The sequence below is a fragment of the Polyodon spathula genome, chromosome 7, assembly GCF_017654505.1.
Source record: "Polyodon spathula isolate WHYD16114869_AA chromosome 7, ASM1765450v1, whole genome shotgun sequence".
In the NCBI taxonomy this organism is placed as follows: Eukaryota; Metazoa; Chordata; class Actinopteri; order Acipenseriformes; family Polyodontidae; genus Polyodon; species Polyodon spathula.
In genome coordinates, this window is record NC_054540.1 from 18127576 (window position 1) to 18149132 (window position 21557).

The window sequence follows — 21557 nt, forward strand, 5'->3', positions numbered from 1 at the left end:
GGGTATTATTGAAGGAAACAATGAAGATTTTGTTTTTAGAATAAATATAATTCCCAGACTTCAGTGTCCTAATGTATAGTGCAGACATATTAACATTAACACGTGTGCTGTGCCTTGCATGTAAAAGGGTAGGGGTGGTTTGAGTCCTAGTTGTTAGAAGGACATTCAGATCTGTGAGCGTCTTGCCCCTGTCAAATGGAATGACCTGTGCACCATGCAGTGAAAATCTGATGTGCTTTTTAAGCCAACATTTCTCTATCCAGATGGTCTTTCACAGCTGGTTCACGTCCGTTAAATAAAGGATTAATAAAAATGAATATAGTCTCGTTTCCACTGCCTTTTACCAGGTAAAGCTGAGCTGGACAGTCTGGGTGAGGTGTAATTAAAGATAGCTGTCTGCATTCCATAGTCATTTTGTCAGGTATAGCTGATGAGGAAGTATCAGTGTAGCATTAAAAAGTCACATTATTATCTTGTATTCATTTTTCAATTTCATATCTCTTATCTCAACACTGAATAGCAGTGTGATCAATTATCTGCTGCCGCAGAATCTCCACAATTGTCAAACACTTTTAAATGTCTAGCTGTGCCTCTTGAATGTGGTTTTCCACCCAGATGTGAGGAGAGCTGCACTTTCTTTTACATCCCACGAAGCAACAACTTTGTCGGTATTGTTTTCAACACAGTCTTTCGCTTACAGCCCACATTGTTCAAGACAGTTTGTCACTTTTTAGCCATGCTTTCGATATCAACAAACAGACTAAGTCTGAGATATACTGTAAAAACTTAGCTGCATACTGCCAGTTAATACTTTTATGTATATTATCAATCTCCCTGTAATATTGCGTAGTACATCTCTGAAATGTATAAATCATAGTGTAAGGATCAGGGGTATGATTCATGTCTGAGGAATGAATACTTCAGGAATTGTAGAAACTCAATATGTTAAAAGTCATTAAAGAAATTGGACAGACATTAATTAAAGTAAACCATAAACAGGTCAGATATGGCTTATGCCTTTCATATAGCAACTTGATCATTATTGATCATAATTAATACTTTATGAAGAATGTCTTCTACAATTCCCCCATTTTGTACTTTTGGACAAAAAGAACACAAGTACAATTTGAGCTATATCTCTTAGTTTACCGGTGGTGCTGAAGCAATCTCACTGTTTCTTGTCTATCAATCATTCTTTTCAATTGTTTATGCTGATATTTCCACCAAATACATTGCCCCAAGTTCCACAACATAAGTAACCCTAGAGCCCCAAAGATAATAAACAATATCTAATCCCAGAGTTATTTCGCATTGCTTCTGCTAACCAACCATACCGCTTTACAATGGCGACGCCTGGTCACGTGCACCGCAAGATTTCTGCCAGGCAGTGGCACTGCCACTGTGTTACATAGCCACTGTGTTACAGGAAAAAAGGGCTGAAAAGATTTTTAAAATTTTTTGGGTGGCCTCAGTACGCTTCAATCAGTACTGCTTTCACATAGTATACTGAACCGCCACTCAACTGACCAGTGACATGCTTGCTGTTTGTGCACACAGCTTTTACACGTTACAGTTCGAACGGACACACAACATGACATAACGCTGAGTGAGAGACGTGAAGTATGGCCTGACAGCGGTAGGGCAAAGGAAAAAAATCTTTTTAAAATTAGCTATTTGTTTTGGTCGCCCTAATTTGTCTAAACGGCTGAAAACTGTTGATGAACCGTCTGAAGACGACAAGCTAGTAGCTACCACCGGCCGTCCTGCGCCAATCAAACGGTAATTAAATTAGTCAGGATGTGCGAGAAAATGGTTTGCTTTGCTTTGAACACAACATGTTAGCTAACAAAAATGAACAACCATAAGTAGAGGTCTACTTAAATTGCAGCAAATTTACGTATTTTTCATGGGTAAGTTGCAGAATGAAATTAGGATTTCGCTGACATTTCACGGACCTGTTTAAACATTTAAATAAACCTAAGTAGACCAGTATTTCAGAACACTGTAAAGCCTAAAAATAGTGGGACTTGCTCCTCACTAAAACATAGTGCTGTAATTTGTTAAAGGCAAGCATGCAGCATCCCCCTGCAATTGACTTGCCCATTCGTTGAGACTGCACGTTCTGCATCCACTGAATTGTTTGGAGGTTAAGGCAAAGCTTTGCGAAGTTATACAGATGTGGAATCGATTAGAAACAGGCACACAGCTTGTTTACCCATGGGCATCTGGCATACTTTAATAAAGGCAATATATGCAGCATGTTCGTTATCATGTTATTTGTCCCATCCAGTAATTTATTTTATTAGTACCGAGTCAAAACATAGAGAACGTGGCTGTTCCGATCTAACATTCCAACTATGGAAAAGTAAGCAGCAGGTCGAAGCGAGGTGGCTGTGCTAGATCGTTGTAGTACTGATTTAACTTGCTGACAGGAATGCTTTTTGTCTGGGCTGATTTTCCAGTTTGGTTTCTGAAAGCTGTTTATTTTATGTTCTGTTGAGCAGCCTCTGTAGTAGCCTTTTGTTTAATGTGTGATTCGATCGTATTTACTCCAAAATTATATTAAGATATGCAAAACAATTACCTCCAGCTACATGTACAATTACTTTGCGAAATATCTTGACAAGATCAATCACAAAAATATACTTTTTTTTTTTTTGTTTGCTTTGTTTTCTACTATTTTACCTCCACTGAAAACTAGATTTTATCAACCTAAATCAAAACAATGCAGCACTAACTTTGTCCCAGCCCCTACGGCACAGTATAGGTCACAGAAAAGCAGTACAGACCCACTGATAGGCTGATTAAAACGTTGTTGTCATTTGAATAGTAAACAAGAACGTTAACCACTGGAGAATTTTTTTATAAATGTTATTTGTGGACATTTTTTGTTTGTTTTTTGCTTAAGTGCAATGCACACAGGACGGTGAAGGAATAAAAAGGGCTATCTACAGAAGGATGATACATAGTTTGCGTTGCTTGCATTGTGCAGAAGTTCATTTAAACGAGGTTTCTGTTTTTTTCCTCTCCGTACTTGTTAAAAATTCCTTTGCTTTGTATTTCCATTTTTGTTTTTAATCGGAAGGGTTCTAAACTGAATCTTTCACTATTTTATATTGTATTTGATTATTCGATCTTCTGTTAAAAAAATTGTTCTTTTATTTTTCGAAAATAAAATGTCAATACAGGAATAAGAATTCAGGTTGCCAATTGCACCAGTGTGATTACTTACCTTTAAAAAGTTGCCATTTCCAACCCCTCCCGAAAAAACAATCCTGGCAACGCCACTGTTATTTAAAAATAGAATATATATATATATATTTTTTTCGTAAGTGGGTAGAGAATATATGCAAGTACACAGTTTATTTCAAACTTTCAAATCTTAGTAGCATAATCAAAGAGTGTCTTAAGACCCTTCACTGTTATATCTGTTATTGTGTGACAGACTAACTTTTTCAGTCAGTGAAAATATGTGCTAAAAACTAAGTGAATTTGATGTAGCCCTGTTAAGATGGCAAAAAGACAGCTACGTTTGGGGATTTTCTACAACAAAAATGCTAAACCACCAACGCCAGAGACATCAACAGAAACCGAACCTGACTCTTCTGTAGTTCAGAATGTTATTAACAGCACAAGAGTGTGACAATACTTCCATTTCAAACGCTCAGGTTAGTGCAGGTGCAGCTGTCGATAAGAGACCCTTGCCAATAAAGTGTTGTTTGCAGCTCTCTTGATTGTGACCAAGGAGGCATTTGAACATCTTTTATTCTTTTAATTTATTCCACTAGGAGTCATTATTGGATTTATGACGCCATATTATGGAGGTTTAAAATGTAATTCTATTCCTTTCCATTTTGGGATATTGACATTGTGTTTTTGTATTGTTTCTTTCTCGACAGTGGTTAACTGCGATAGGTCTTTGCCTTTTCCAGTAAACATATTTTCTACTTTTGTTTTAGTTTTTCATTATTATTATTATTATATTATTATTATTTTTTTTTTTTTTTTTGTTTACATCTAATTTTACTTCCAGATTCCTGCCACCAGGTGGATAGTTCCTTTTCAGTTTTACACTTGCACAGCTCAATTCCTTTTTCTTTATTATGTGTGATTATTCAAAGATTGACTCATCTAATCGGACGATGATAATGGAACCGGTCATAAAAATGAAGAAAATTAATCTTTACAACCAATGATTGTTTCAGGAAGTTTCTCAGGAATCCTGGGTTTCGGCACCATAAACTGTAGTGAAATAAATGGACAAGTGATTTTTTTTAATCAAAAATATTTTATATTCGCAAAGAAAATAGTTAATACAATCGTGTAAACATTAGATACAAGCAAGCAAAGACACGCAGGTCGCAGCGTGTCCTAATGTATACGTTTGTATCATAACACAGACTTCCGTGGAGTCAAATCAAAGAATTGACTGACGATTCAAACAAAAACATTTCATTAAATATTGTGAATATATTAGCATTTGCATCCTCATTTCTTCCAGTCAGTATGGATAAACCCTACTATCACACACCTTCAACACACCTCTCGTAAGGGTGGGGAGAGGGTGGGGGGGAAACTCGCCCAAATCTGTAACATTCTATATTGCGTCATATTTAAACTATCTTAACCTAATCTGTTAGAAACTATTTCAAACTGGTTCTTTGTTTGTGGTGTTCTGTTTTCTCACTGTGTCTCCACTCCTCCACACATCTTGATTAGACATCTACTCACTTTGGCTGTCTGCCCAGATGCCAAGATACGAGAGACTGAAAATGCCTAGTTTTTTTTTAGAGAGACAGGAAAATCGCAGTCTTGCTTAGTTAGTTACATGTGCTTTTAAGATGTATCAAAATATGAACATTTTAACATAGCAGTAAAGAGACTTCTAATCAAATACATAATTAATACTTAATGCAGAATGTCATCTACACCACACAACATCCTGTAACTTCTTTACAGTGTAATGCCTCTGTGGGGTTCAGGTTATCTATGCACAGTAATTTGCTACATTCACAGCTCAATGTCATTTCTCCATTGCTCACAGAAATTAATATGAACATTCTGCTTAATCAGGAAATTCGAGGACTTGGTTTATAATGAAGCTTTAATTCACAGGCCTGGATCTGTTATATTCAGTCATATTAATACTCTGTGTGTCCTCAGGTTAAGTAAATAGGGTTCTTACTCTAAGCAGTGTTTTACCATATAATCTTGAACCTGTCTGGATAGCCATCATTGCCTAATTACTAACTCCACTGTGAGAGTTGCAGTCTCTTCACTGATTAATCACTCCACAGTAACATCCCTGAGACTGTGTGGTGCCTTGTTTGTCATACAAATGCCCTGTTTGTTATTAAAAATCAAAGTGAGTGGCACTGTGTTCATTGTTCTCAAGAAATTCATAGCTTTCTGTTGATTTCTTTTGTGGCTTAGAGGTAGATACTGTACTATATTGTCAGCTGCACTATTCATCCATTTAGACTAAAACAATGTGGTAGAAAACTCATCCCTACTGGATCTTGATCTGTCTGCTTGGAAATACAGATTTTGACATAACTTTAGTTTTTATCTTTCTTTTATACTACTTGAGTACATAGAATCTGGTGAAATAATATATAATTAATTTCAAAATCTCAGGCTCGATTTTAAATAGGACAATTTCTTACAATTTTCAAAACCATTTTGGTAGCAATTGTTTTTAAACTTCTAATGTTCACATGCTATAGTGAATAGAACTGTGGTTCCCCAAACTCTGTATGCCACAGACAGTCTGTTCCAGTTACCCAGTCACTGTAGTTACTGGTATTTTTAAATCAGACTTTAATTATTCAAACAGTTTCCTTTTTAATGGCAGTGTAATGTGATACAGAAATATCTGTGTGGTTGCAGCCATTTTTCTTAACCAATGAATATTAAGTGGTAAGTCTTTCAGCTTTTGCTTTTGCTGCTCAGTATTCATGTTAAATATCTAAAGAGGGTTTAAAGTTTTAGGAATGCATGGTTTCTGCTTCTCTAATACAGTAGGATTGCTTTTTGACAACTCTGTATATGGTATGTCGGCCACCCCCCTGGCCCCGAAAATGAAGGTTGGTGGGCCCATCTCGACTGCCCGAACACTCGCATAGAAAAATACACCTCCACACACGCGCTTGAATACTGTAGCCGTCATATGCTTAAATCTATAACTGGCACGGGACGATCTAATCGACCGAAGTGTTGCTTTAAGAACATGTAGTCTGATTGATTCTGCCCAACTGTGCACACTATTTTTACCACTGTTATTCTCCTATTAAAAAAAATGGATTGCTTTCAAAACCACACTATCCAGAAGCCAAGCTATAATGTCTGTATGATACATTTTATATCGTTATTTGTCCATTTGGTAACGAGAAATCTGGTGGGTTTGTGGGCGTTTCAGTTGGCATTGCGCTTTTGGTCTGTCTCTTCTGCGGCACTGCCTGCTTGTGAGCTTTGTGAGAGGAATGATCTGAAAAAGCTGTTTTGTGAGAGTTATTGTGTGGAATAATTTTGGAGTTGTATATACAGAAATGGTGGTTGAGGTGAAATCTTACTTTATTATTAGTTCATAACAGTAACAATATTAGTAGTGCAACTACCTGTGTATGTGTGTGTGTCATGGGCATCAGAAGCTGCGTGCTTCCCCTTCCTTCCACTATGTTCCCCCTGAGGTTCCAGACGTCACTGCACCGGTCCTGAGCTGCCCACTTGGGCCTGTTGCTCCTTGCTCCCGGTCACCGGCCGGTGCTGCGGTCGCCCTGGTCAAGCCGCCCGGGTCCCACCTCGCCGGTATTCGGTCCCTCCCTGGAAGCACCAGAGGGACTGATCCACCCTCAATCCCACCCGTGGGGGGCAAAGACCAAAGAAATGGGACTTGAGGGTGGGTGGTCTTTTAAGGGTGGAGGGAAGTGGCCTTGGAATGGCTATAAGCGTTGGACATTTAGGGGAAGGATGTGTAACCAGGCAAGGAGGGGGTTAAAATCCTCCCTGCTGAAAACATGTGCGTATGCACATTTGTTTAGCTTAATTATTGTTTTATTATTAATTCTCCCCTGAACCTGGCTATCATTGTATATTATAGCCGGGTGCAAGGTATTTAAGGAAAGCAGTCAGTCTCTTCAGGGCTGCTGTGTGTGAAGAACACAGGAAGCCCGTCTGTGTATGTGTGTACAGCCTTAATTATAGAACAAAGGTAGTGTGTAACCTTTTTGTTTTGTGGTGTAAACTGTGTTTGTTTTGTGCTAGTAAACAGCTTAGCTGTCCAGCTTATTAGAGGAGATTCCAGTTGGTGTTTAGTTAGTGCACATAAGAGCTAGGTGTTTGTTTTCATTTTTTTTGTTTTTGTTATTAAAAATGACGCATCCGCGCTTTAAAAACCTTTATTCTTGTGTCTGGGTCTGTGTTCAAAAGGGCGAAACGAACCTGAGCTGTAAGGCTTGTTTTATATATATATATATATAATATATATATATATATTATTTGTAGTATTATTTTGAAGTCAAATGGAAATGTATGTACAAACTTATGTACCGTACTAATCTCTTCTTCCGCCTCGTCTGTTAATGTCACACTTTCCATGTCTTCCCAAAAAACTGCTATATTTTTTTTGTATATTAGGGAAGAGCAACAGTCAGGGAAGCTACTCCACATTTCCTATGGTAGCTCACACTAATCTCCTAAAGAAGTGATATGTCTGTCTGTGCTAACCTGTATTAATAAAATGAATTAGAAATATACAAAACCATTTGTGTATGTAATTTGTACACCAAAGTGTTTTTCCGTTTCAACATTACTTTTTTCCATTTGAAGTAATTTCCACGTTTTTCCATTTCACATGCCGATAACTTGATATTTATGTACTGGACTTTCTTTCAAGCTACATCGCTCAAGTAAATGCCAATACATTAGTTATTCAACAGTCAACAGAATTGAAAAAAATTTAAAAACAAAAGAAAAAAATACAACTTACTGTAGAAATCGCATTGTTTACAGAAAATGCAACCGAAACAAACTTCTGAAAACTAAAATCAACAGTGTTCGAAATCACAGTTCTCGCAAGCACATTTTTAAAATATTTATTCATGCACTTGCATATTCTCAGACTCTGTAGTTAATGAGAAATTGCGACATGGTAAGGTATGTATACTCAGAATCTTGGAAGAGTAAAAAATAAATGTAAGGACTGGTTGGTTCCATGAATATTTTTAGGATCTACTGCTTCTTATCGTATGTCTTTTTAATTTAGAAATTGCTTCACATTTTTCTCTTCGGTTTCACTTGGTGTTATGGGATCTATATAATGTGACATTGTTTGTTGGTTTTTGTGCCTCAAGTATAATTTCTCTGTTTCATTGGTGTCTGGTTCTTTCTTTCACCACTTTTTTTTTTCTGTGCATAATAAATTATTGCAATACCAAACGGTTTGCTTAGTTTTAGATTTACTGTGTATTAAGGCAAGTTTGTGGTTTTAAAATTCTATTATAACTATATTATTTTGTAATTACTTGTCATAGACACAAGTAACTTTTACTTGCTCTTTAAATCTCAACACAAAAAAAACTTAGTTACACCTCGTTTGAATTTTGGGTCGCTATTAAGGGACATATTTAGGCCCAGGATATGCAGTTTTAGACCCCTGCAAAGCCCTGAAATTTGTTTTAAGTGAGGGGCATTGCTATCTGCACCCGCGCTGGGTTGAGAAAATATATAAAATAGGTAGTACATGAAATAATGATTTAAATCAGTGATTTCTTTTTTTAAATCAGCCAACCCTGACACACACACACACACACACACACACACACACACACAAATAATATGTGCGCCTTTTTTTCTCTGGAGTGAGACGCTTGGAAATCCCATCAAAGATAACTTTATTTGGGATGAACATACACTGTATATGTTTGCACAGTTTGAATTGCTTTTAGTTTTTCAATTCTATATTTGTTTTCACTCTGGGTAATTTTTTTTTTTTATTGTCCCTGTAAAAGCATGAATAATTGCCAGTGAAAAACGTGTGATGTATGGGGTTTCCTTTGCACACAGCCAGCTTGAATAGCTGCTGTATAAGTCTTGTTACATGATGCCATCAAACAACATTACTGTAGTTGTGTGGCTGTTAAAAAAAAAAAAAAAAAAAAAAAGTAAGAATAGCACCAGATATTTTGCTTAAGTTAGATTTTCCATAATAAAACACTGAAATGAATACCCATTGCAGACAAGTGGTTTTCTTCACTAGTTCTATCCCAGACTTGTTTTTCTTCAATTTAATAACAATTAATAAATCAATATGTGTCTTTAAAATATAAATTTTCACATATACAGTCATAGTTCATAAATTATACTTTAAAAAAAAAAATACTACTGTAAAATATATTTTACAAGATTTTCTGCAATTGACATGGTCTGGTTCTTCTGTAGTGAATTCATTGCTTGAATTCTGAACTGAGTAAAATATCCACAAAAGTTAGATATTGTTTTACACAAAGCTTTATTTTACAGCTTTTTTCAGCCATTTTGACTCTTCTGCTGTGACTTGACTCCCACAATGCAACACTCAATGCTAAGAGGGCATAAGTGTGCTGGTTACACCCTCCTGGTACGAAGTTTAATTCGATTGCGCAGTTGTGTCTTTTGTTACTTTCTCACTTTATTCAATACAATTTGTGATTTCAGTTAGGTCCATTTGGCATTAGATAGATCTCATCAAAATCTTTAATTTGATATATAATATGCCATTTTGACAAAAATGTCACTTACGCCCCTCTGGTTCTGAGCCCGTGAAACTGACAACAATTTAGGTGCTGGTTGAAGCAGCTAAACTTACTTTTACAGAAACAAATGGCAGGAAAACTTAATTGGTGGAACCAGGATAAAATTGTGCCCAGTGAGTTGCACCATAATCAGCTTTACTATATTTTATGGCTTACTGATTTCTTGACTATTTCCAAATTCAGTGCACGTGCGTTCATTCCCATTAGTTTTGTTTGCTACAGTTTGCTTTGTTTTTGCAATGGTGAAACACAGTGTTTGGACTCTGCTGACACAGACACATAAGAATACAGTAGTTATACAATTCTATGGTCATGGCAGGGAAAGAACTGCATTAACAAATCAGTAAAGAATGCAGACCAGTAAAAATGAGACAGTTTTGATTCCACCAAAAACTCCTTTTAAACCTAGTGAAGAACTCTCAAACCAACAACACGTGAAAAACCTATATTTGTGACTCTGTGTTTGTATGTCGGTATGGGGATAGGAGTGAAAATCTGCTCTGGATCTTGACCTTGGTGTAACCACTAATTTTGGACTTTCATTAAAAAATTGAGTACACTGACTGTATAGAAGTACTTCAAGCACGGAAAGTTAATAATAGAGTATGGGGACCAGAAGTAAGTCAATGAGCATAAAAAACTAAAATACTTTAAAATAACAATCGGTTTAACAAGCCATACATTTAACTAAATCTAAATATCAAAAATGACATTTAGCCAGAAGGAAGTGGTGTTGTTATTTGTTGTCGTTCTAGTATCTGGTGTTTATTGGTTCCGCCTCAAGCAACTTGAAAAACTGCAATTTAGTGGCAAGTCTCACTAATGTCTTAATTTTCACAGCAGTAGTTAATTGTGTGTGCATGGTTTTAACACCTAAATTTTGACCTAAAATCTGTACCTTAGCAAAATGTACTTCATAAGCTCTGATTCACTGTACTGCATTGCTCTGTATATAACTGCAAAATATATTGGTTCTGAAAAAACACCTGAATAAAATGTTTCAAGATATTTCAGCTTCACAATTATTATTAAGTAAAGTTTTTAAAATGTTATTTTTATTACCATTTGACATTGTACACTATGGTAACACTAGAACTCCTGTATGCTTTGAAAATTTGATTTGAACACTTCTATAAAAAGCTATAATTACCGAGCCTAGATAAGAAGTCATCAGGTCAGGTGGGGTGGTTTGCCACTCCCTTTTTTCTTATTATGACAGTGATGAAAAGGGCTGCAGTACCTTTAGTTTTGGTGACATCATTCTTGGTTTCGTGAGAAACTTAGTGTAACCTTGTCGGAGCTGAAGGGGAATGAAGCAGGTGAGCCCCTGCAGTGAACTGAAGGACCTTATCTTTTAAAGACTGGAGGGCTGTGTTTCATTGACGACTGGGAAGACAGTACCCTGTTATGTGTAATGCTCTGTTTCCAGAGCATGGGGAAAGAAAAGCTCTTTTTTTGAAACGTGGAGCAGAAAAAAGGTGAAGCTCAATTATTAGAAAAAGTGATTTCTGATAAAAGATCACGAGAGGCTTATGTCTGTATCAGTAGAGTAGATTAGGAAGCACAACATGTTTCACTTTGCAGAAGAAAGGTTTGGATTTCTTGGATTAAGTTAGTCAGGATGTTTAAAATGCTAACAGATGTTTTATCAGTTCAAACATAAGTTACAGTACAAACATTTTTAAATGTAATTCATCTGTGATACACCTTAATTCACTGCAGATGCCCAGGAGATTTGTAGTAATTACAAAGTTGTCTCTCTGTGATACTAAAAACTTTAGTTGAAGAAGAAAATATTGATGTGTTTTCACAGTGACATGCACATTCTAATGAGCAGACAGGTGTCTGGTTTTTGTTTTCTCTCTGAAAACAACATGTTCTCCTCACTATTTGTTTCTATCTACTTTAGCTCATGGTGGTCTCTTTGTAATCCAAGGAAGTACACTTTATTTCAAAAATCTATTATCAAGCATTTTATTGTACATTTAGAGAGCAACATCTGGTGCCGCCAGTTGTTCCTGTGTTTGTCTTAATAATGTTTAGATCCCAGTAATGCATTTTAAATGTGAATTTTAATCCATTATTCCAGATTCTCTGCTGCTGTATCCTTTTTTTGAAATTCTGAAACTAAGAGCTTTGAATTTAGGAGCAACTGTATTTGGTGAAATTAAAGGAGATAATGGACTTTTAATGGACATGGCCTATTTGTATATTTGAGATTTCTTGCTCATAAAATAGTGCCTATGAACGAACAATCCCCAGTTATGACTTTGCAAAGACACCTTTCAAGGCTGCTTTAGTTTTTTCTGTTGATAGCGTCAGTTATTTGCAAGGGAAACCTGTTTTTCAGTGCAGCAGCGGGATAGGGGAATGGAGGTGGAACAACAAACAAAGAAGCTGCTTTGCAAAATGTTCTTGAATGCTTAAACTGAGGTGTGCATTTGTGAAATTAACCGGCAGTGGTGGAGGAACATTCTCTGGGATAGTATGTGACAAAGGGTTGCCAAATCAAGACAGAGCAGAAACAGTAGAGATCTAATATATTAGTTGGGGAAGTACTGGGTAGCTGGTGAGAAAATGCTGAAAGAATACAGATGATGTGGGTGGGTAGGTTGCATTGAGGTCAGATTTATAAAGTATGTGTTGTTTGATTTGTTCACTGTCAATGTAAGATATCAAGGTTAGCTTCCAGAGACGCATTTTTCCTGTGTACACCTAGTTTAAATAAAATACTAATATTGTTCATGATTTGAAAAATCTTCACACTTCAAAGTCTGCATAAAGGTCATACCATTACAGTAACACATGACTAGTCAGCTACTTACAGTATCATTGTCCAGGAAAAAAAAAAAAAACTGAAAAGCTATATGAGGATTTCACATTGTTCAGTGCTATTTATGCAATGTGGTTATCGTAGTATAAGTATTTGAAATCAGATGGATCTATAGAAAATGTTTCAAACTCTGAGGATACTGGACCAGCTAGATCTTTTATGGCAGTGCTAGGCATTTGTCCTTGCCTCCTTTTGATTTTTCAGCTGTACAGCATTGATTAGTTTTATGTTTCTTGAGCTCTTTCAGTCTTTGTGCTTCTTGCTGAAAACTAATAGTGAATACCAAGTCACTCATTTAAACACAGCACATCCCTTATACAATAGCAGTACTGTACAGCTGTGCACATGGACTTGTGTATAGTGTCCTATAAACTGTCTCCGATTTCAAGTGAACAGCATTGCTTAGTTTCAAGTCACTTGAGCCCTCAGTGTGTTCTTGTTTTCAAACTTGGGTGAATCATGCATTTCAATTTAAATCTCAGTGGCAAAACAATGTGTACTGTGACGTAACTTTGGGCGAGTGGCTGTGCAATACATATTTTTGTGTTTTCTGTCTCGGGTTGAGTGCTACCACTAGTATTATTACTGTGAGAAGTCAGTGTAAGATTCCCAGCTCAGGCTGACATACTACAGTATGTACGTTTTTAAATGAGCACATAACAGCATGTTAAGAAGTTAAATGATTATTAGAAAGAATTTCAATGGGGATCAGAGTTCTTGCACAATAGAGATAGTTGCTACTTAGAGTAGACTACAGACTTCATGTAAATAATGGGTAACACATATAGATCAGACTGACAAGTTGTTGATCATGGAATTTTTTTTATTCATCAAAGTATTTATTTATTTATTTGTAATTATTTTAAACCAGAACCTTAAAAAAAAAAAAAAAAAGTTTTGTTTGTTTCAAAGATGTGACATGACTGTGAGTATGAATTAAATCTGTATACATTTCTAATGTGGTTCAAAAGCTACAAATGCAATAAAAAAAACAAATAAAAAAACAGAACAGTTGTTGATATAGTGAGGTTTATGACAAAAACAGTTACAGATACATGTACCTCAGTTCCTGGTGATTTAGAAGTAAACAGACATTATCATAAAAAATTAAAAAAATCATAAAGTAGTTTCATGCCAGTAAATGTATTGAATCCCTAGGCAAATACCATTGTGCTAATGCTTTACAAATACAGCCTGTAGTACTGCACTCTCACACTCCTGTAAATATTCTGCTGAATCAACTTGAACAATTTATAACACTCTGTCAAAATGCTCATGGGAATACCACAGGAGTGTGCGATTTTTAAAAAGAAATTCTTGTCCAAGGGACAAAATGCTAGAAAAATCTACTTATCCTTAAAAATATTTTGCCCCCTCCCCGTTGCAAAAAACACACGCAAAAAAAAAAGTTTAAATATAACTTTGTAAGGTTTTGTTTTTTTATTTAACAGTGGGCACAATCAATCAGTTAGTGATTAACAGGCCTTGATCTAGCCTTGTGACAGGTTCCCTAAATTCTTCAAAGTACACAAAAGGTTCCCTGTGACCCCAACAAATGTATAACACACTTTAAGGAAATGTTCCTTTCAGTGCAGTTTGGAACACATTTGCTAGTAAATTTAAGTAACATACTAAGAGTACAACTATAACAAGCAACACTTGGGAGTTATTCAAATATAAAAATAGCTTCTGCCTATTTTTCCACTCTGTAAGCTGAATTCAACTCCTGATGTACAGGTGTTTCAGTTGGTTTCATCAGAGATACAGAAACATTGCCAACTGTTACTGCTGCTTTGTGGAATTCTGATTTTTCTTGACGTTCTTTCAGTTTTGTAACTGCTGAACCCCAGATTTTGTGGGAGGGTAACATACTTTCCCTGCACTACTCTCACTTAAAATTAAATACATGAATGAATTAATACATCAACACACTGCTGTGAGATTTACAGTCTCTATTGTTTTTTAAATAATAATAGTACAGATAATCTCATATACAAGCATCTCATTTCTAACATTATAAACATATTTGTTAATCTTCATGTTTTAGTAGTTTCACAAATCGATGGATTGTGCATTTCCAATAAATAATATTGCTTCTGTTCCAATCTAGTAAAAAAAAAAAAAAGTTTTTATTTATAAGTGTTTAAATCAAAAAGAAAAATGTAAATATGGTAAATGGCAAATTAGGTTGGCAATACTAAAAATCAAAAGAAATAAAATCATAAATTTTTTTGCCAGGGAAAGTTTGTATTGAAATGCATCTAAACCATGATCATGTGTTTTTTTTAAAACATCCCAACAAGTACAGGCTTGACCACAAAGTAGAAATAATTTTATAAATTACACAACATGATTTTTTTGTAATATGCTAATACCTTGGCGACACTGGTGGTTTTTTTAAATGTCAGGTTCATGTATTAAGAAAACAGTATCATTTATTTGTTAATTTATAAAAAACATAAATAAGTTTACCAGATTAGTCTGTCTCTTGGCAGCCATTTCTGGGCTTCTTTGTAACAGTAGAAGATCAGCTTTTTCCACAGCTAGCAAATCAGTGATAGGGGTGGGATGTAAGCACTTTTTAAAATGATTGTGTGTAGGTGCTAGACTTCCGCAATTCAGTTTTCAGAAACTTGCGTGGCTCTCTAGAAATATACCCGGAGTGTTTTTCTAGCAACAGAACGAACATAGGAAAAATAAATAAATGAAAGCTGTTTGTCCAACAAGTAAAGTATAACAGCAAAACTTGTCCATCATACAAATCATGTTGTCTCGGGTGTCGGGCGATAAGAATTGCACACCCCTGTACCAGACTGGAATATTGTGTTTGTGCATGCAGTTGCGGGAAATCACCTACCTTTACAATAAAAATAACTGAACAACAATAAAACGTTTTGACTGCAAGAAGGATTCCCATTAAGAATGGTTGGGTATTCCCCAATATGACGACAAATGTCAACAACAGTAAAAAATGCTATAGTTTCTCTACTTATTTTGCTTTGAATTGGCAGCACTACACTCAAACTATTTGTACCCTGGTGTTACGAAAGGCAAATTTTTTGATCAGCCAGATTTTTGTAATATACTCTAAATAACTGAACTCAGTATTTACTCATTTCTGTTCCTCCTCTTGTTTTCCAGGCAGATCGGAATGATGTGACTGCCCTCACTGTACCTGTGACCATCCAACGTGGAGGCTCGGACAGCAACCTCAACGTGGACGTGACCGACGGCATCCTGGATTTCCACAAGAATAGAATCACTAACGACAACCTCCAGCAAAAGATCCTGAAGATCACAGAGTCGATGAAGATCGAGCAGTCTGCTCGTGACGAGAATGTGGCGGAGTACCTGAAACTGGTCGACAGTGCAGACAAGCAGCAGGTGGCCCGTATCAAGCAGGTGTTTGAGAAGAAGAACCAAAAGTCTGCCCATACCATCTCTCAGCTGCAGAAGAAGCTAGAACAGTACCACAAGAAACTGAAGGAAATCGAGCAAAGTGTGCCCTCCAAGATCTCAAAGGATGCCTCCAAAGACAACCTGAAGGACATACAACAGACCCCAAAGGATGCAGGTAGCACCCAACGAACTGGCAACTCTGGGCAGGCCAGCACAGAGAAGAGCAAAACGATAGGACCAGGTGTGTCCTTGACACCTCCCTTTTTTTTCAACAAACCTAGGGAATTTGCCAACCTGATCCGTAATAGGTTTGGCAGTGCAGACAACATAGCACAACTTAAAAACTCATTAGATACATTCCACCCTGAAGGAGGGAATAGGGCCCTAAGTGGCAGTGCCACTATTGTTGCCAAGCCCAAGTATCCCAGCGATGATGAGTCCTCCAGTGGGACCTCTGCCTCTGCAGACAGCAACGGGAACCACTCCTTTGGCCCTGGAGGCTCCAACACGCTGGAGAGCCAGACCAAGTTTACCATGATCTTTGAAGACTTGCAGGAGATGAAGGCGATGCAAACCCAGTTAGCAGAAGATATTGAAAATTTAAAAATTCAATTTAAGAGTGAATATGAATTCATTACACAAACCCTGCAGGAGGAAAGATACAGGTGATTATTTATTTATTTATTTTTAAATACCAGGTTTATTTTAGCAGTTAAATTTACATACTATATTATTAAACATCTAGTTTTTGTCAATGCACTGTTCTCTTGGCCTTGCAGCGGCAAATTATTTTGGAATACATTTTAATAAATTACTCTTTTAAATGCAAGCACACATTTAACTTTCAAAGCTATACAGCCATCATTTTTCTTGTGCAACAAACTCAGATAGTAGATAATGTCAATGTCATTTTACTTTTTAATTACATAAATATCATTATTTATCTTCCAATGTAGTTTGTTTTTCATAAATAAGAGATATATTTCTCCAAACAACAGCACATATAAATAATTACCACAGTTACAATTATTAAAGTAGTTTGTAAACCTACGTATAACAGAAGTTTATTTTATATTTCTAGACAGCATAGGGCATTTGTAAATTAATAGTAATTATGTTGTTGTACTTTAGATTATTATGTGCCAGAAAACAATTTAAATTAATCCTGCAACTAACAAAAATAAGATTAGCATTTATGTGCTAATTAAAGGAGTGACACTGAGAGTTACTGGAAGATAAACATTTGTGCAAGCAAAATGGTCTGTTGTAAATTCTGTATTCCTTTCTTTACCTTTCGTTAACTAATTTTGCATAAGCTAGTATGTCAGTCAGTCAAGTTTGATTTAGATAATATATTGAAGACCAATTGGTAAAACCTTTTGTGTAGGGAAGCCCACTCATGAATGAAATATTTGTTATAGAATTTTTAACCTAACACGTATTCTAATACTATATAGAAGCTGCATATGCTTACTGCGAGTCAGTTTCGGTCTCAGTGGGCAATACAGCAGATCAGACAGACAATCTGTCAGGAGGCTGATAGTTGCAAGTGCTACTGTATCCTGTATTTTACACAAGGAACAGCCTTAAAAATGATGACTCTATGGGCTGTTCTGAAGAACAGGCTTTCTTTCTCCCTCAAACTTCTCTGAAGGATCATTGAGGAATGGTGACGCATTCCAATGGAACAGTCAAACACCTTGCAGACTTTTCAGTTAACCAGTGCCATCCTGGCTGCTGACCTTCAACACTACTGATAGTGTTATGGAAAGTTCTTTCTTTTTTTTTTGTCAAACCCCTCTGTGGTATACATGGCAATGTACTAAAACAGAATGCCATTTGGGGTAAAAACAGATTAGAAATTCGATTGTTTTGAAAAGCACAACATACTGCATTCCAGGCATGGTAAGCATTTCGTTGTCTTTCCACAGGTATGAGCGTTTGGAAGATCAGTTTAATGACCTGACAGAACTGCATCAACACGAGACCACAAACCTCAAACAAGAATTGTCCAGTATTGAAGAAAAAGTGGCTTACCAGGCCTATGAACGGTCCAGAGACATTGAGGTACCTCAAAGCAGCAAATGAAATGTGAAATAGTTTGTAATCTGTCAGACAGAGGAGGAACACAGAGGCTAGCACTGTCGTCTTTTCTTTTTTTTGTCAGTCAAAGACAATGCATTGGAAAGGGTTGATTTAGTAACGTTGCAATACTTCTTAAATACAAATTGTATTTTACTAACACCACTCATTGTTTAGTGTTGTCCACATTAGGTTAGTTGCTTAAGTGGATTAGTTCATTTTAGGGCATCAAATTCAGGATTTATCTGAATTGATTTAAAATGGAACAAATTTGTTGACGTTTGATATTTAAATACAATATTCTGTTTTTTTTGCAAAGAATTGCATCAAATAATGTATATGTAAAGAGAAGCGAATAACAGAAGGTGTTTGTCAGCTGCATCAATCTCAGAGTGACCATAAAGAACTCTAAAATACTTTAGATTATAAATCACAATGTTTACAACACAAATAGAGGTAGCACACTAGAACAGTAACACTATCATTGATACAGGTTTGTAACAAACTTCTATGTGCACGTCAGTGGGTGTCATTTTATGGTAATTAAGGAGAGGCAATGCTAATATTGGGGATGCCACTCATCATTACAAACATACCAGTTAAATGCTAATTGCATTAGAATGGGTGTTTTATAATGACTGTATGATTATAGAATGATGTTACAGAAACGTTGCAATTTTACTTACCTAATCACAGGTTTTTACCTAATCATCCAGGTTTACAGCAGATGTAACTGGAACGTTCTACTTGTCATCTCTGCTTTTTTAAAAATTTTTATTTATTGATTTTTATCTCGGAGGATGTTTAAATTAGGGCTGTCAAGTGATTAAAAACATTAATCGCGATTAATCTTGAGATTAAGCATGTTAATCTCAGTTTAATCTTGGTTTAATATAATTATTAAAATAAAACAAAGCTGTCATTTTGTTAACAGGGCTGCAGTCGGTAGCTGTCCACTTTGCAACAGCACTGATTACATTATTGTAATTAGCTTGATTCATGGGTTTGCAGCAATCCTGAATTTCTAAAAGAGTACTTTCTCGAAACTGACGGGTTTCGTTTGTCGTTGTGTGTAGCAGAAGAATTACTAGAAATGTGTATTTTGAGAAGTGAATGCATGTTTAGCACACAGGTGGTACAGCAGACTAGACGCACTTCTGTGACACAAGTAACCCTATTTCTATCCAGTGAACCATCAGAAAGGTTTTTTAAATAAACTTTCCATTCACAGGTCCTTCAGTTTGAGTTCTTTGCTACGTAATGCGTTTCCTTGACTAATTTTGTATTCAAACGATGACGACACTCATTCAATCCTGACATGCACTTGAGTGCCGCAGGAAATGAATTACGGTCTGCTAAGAGAGGGTTAAAACTGTGATTAATTGACAGCCCTAGTTTAAATGTAATTATTGTTAAATGTTTCCTTTAAGATTATCTTATAGCACAGATTTTTTTTTTTTTTAAATAGTGCCAGTAGGGCTATCATTACTAATTCCATTTAAGTTTATTTATTGAACTGCGTTCTGTTAATGTACAGTGTGTGTACAGTCAGTTACAAAACTCCTAAGAATATGCAGCTGGCTGACAGTCATGAGGAAGCACTGATGTAGCTTTTTGCCCTTGCCCTAGTTAGCTTTAGTTTTTCATACTGTTTCATTGGCGCTTGCATTGTTTGTTGTTAAGGTGTTCATTAAGCATTACAGGGGGTTACAGGAGATAAGGAAGTGTATTTCTGCCTCAGTAAGGTGATCAGTCTTCATAAAAAGAACATTGCTATCTGAGTGATATTGCTATCAAAAGTCATTCTGAACATGGCAAATGGTTATCTTATAAAGTCCAATATACTCTAGGTGATTTTGTGTTGCTTTATACTGTATTATGCAATCTGAAATACAGCCCAAGCCAAGGTTTACAAACTGGTGATGGAACTGAGTGTCATTTATTTCCTTTTTTTTTTTCCCCTCATCAGGAAGTGCTGGAGTCATGCCAGACCAAGATCTCTAAACTGGAGCTCCAGCAACAGCAGCAGCAAGTGGTGCAGTTTGAAAACACCAACGCCAAGGTTCTGCTGGGGAAGTCCATCAACATCATGCTGGCCATTGTCACAGTGATTCTGGTCTGCGTCTCCACCATCGCCAAGTTCACTGCCCCCCTCATGAAGAGCAGACTGCACGTCATCTGCACTTTCTTTGCTGTCGCCCTCCTTGCCGTTTTCTGGAAGAACTGGGAACACTTTCAGATCGCTATTGAGAGATTATTACTACCGAACTGAAGGAAAATACTTTACTGAGCTGGTGCTGTTTTTTTTTTTTTTTTTTTAAAATCTAGTTTTATAAAAAAAGTGCTGTACATGCAGCGATAAATACTGTGGTATAATTCTGTGACGGGTGACATTACTTTTGGTTTCCACAGTGCTGGTAGAGATTCAGCGGAATAGCTAGCCAAGTGTTTATGTTCAAAAGGTGGTTGTTTCTTTTTATACAAATTATCTGGTGACAATTAACTGTCAAAGGCTTTTTGGTTTGGCATCTCTTCCTGACATGTGGCACCATATCATAACACAAACTTGACTTTATCTGTAATACCTAATTAAAGTTTATTTTAGTTTTATTCACTTTGATCGATTGAGTGTTTATAGAGGGTTTTAGTCACAAAAGAATTAAAAAATAAAAGTTCTGTTAGTTTTGCATTATACTACTACAATGGCTGGCTTGTAAAGTGCAATAAAGGTGTGGGATTTTGGATTGCTTTTTCTTATGCTATCTGACACCCACTGAACTACAACCCAAGCCAGCAGTGTACACTGCACAGTATAAATGCATTAAAATATCTAGTGAGCTGAATGGCAGTTGCTTGTAAGACCTGTTATTCGTTATTCCACCTGATAAACTGGTTGTTTGTCTTTTCCTAACATGTTTCGTGCTAAACAAGCAAGTTGGGTGCTTGAGTGGCATAGGTTCAGTGTACGACCTCAAATGAAGTCCTATTGAAGATAGGTACCTGAATTGGTTCCTATGGGGAAATAAAATAATTCAACTATGGTATTTAAATTTAATTTAAGATGCCCCCCCCCCCCCCCCCCCCCCCCCCCCCAAACAATTACTGTATTTTTGTTTTGCACCCACGCAGGAAACCCAAACTTTAAATTGTTTTTGCATATGTAGACACAGACTGTATTCCCATATTGTTTGAAAATTAAAAAGTAAAAACATAATATTTATGAATTTAATTAATTTAATAAACAAATTAAAACAAACTACATGTGACATGCTTCTCGGTTTCATATTTTTAGAACATGAATTTCTGATTTCTTGATCAGTCTTAATTTTACATTTCTTAATACGAAATGTAAAGCTGCTGTATCCTGCATGCACTCAAGAACGGCCTTCATACCTCCACTTTTCACAAGGAAAACCAGTAGATTTTCCTTAATACTGTACAGCATTGTTTGC

The 21557-nt window shown here is 36.2% G+C and overlaps 1 protein-coding gene across 2 annotated transcripts in view; it reads left to right on the plus strand.

The window, feature by feature from the left end:
• The window catches only part of LOC121318292 (transmembrane and coiled-coil domain protein 3-like), a 30201-nt gene extending 9022 nt beyond the window's left edge, over positions 1–21179 (plus strand). The window contains exons 1-4 of one of the 2 annotated variants that reach the window (XM_041254806.1): positions 11023–11110; positions 15766–16688; positions 17955–18090; positions 20075–21179. In XM_041254806.1, coding sequence (XP_041110740.1) covers positions 11102–11110; positions 15766–16688; positions 17955–18090; positions 20075–20377 — 1371 coding nt within the window. In that variant the 5' untranslated portion in view covers positions 11023–11101 and the 3' untranslated portion in view covers positions 20378–21179. Of the gene's footprint in view, positions 1–11022; positions 11111–15765; positions 16689–17954; positions 18091–20074 lie in introns of those variants that run through there. The other variant, XM_041254805.1, reaches the window with a different exon arrangement.
• The last annotated feature ends 378 nt before the right edge of the window (positions 21180–21557 follow it).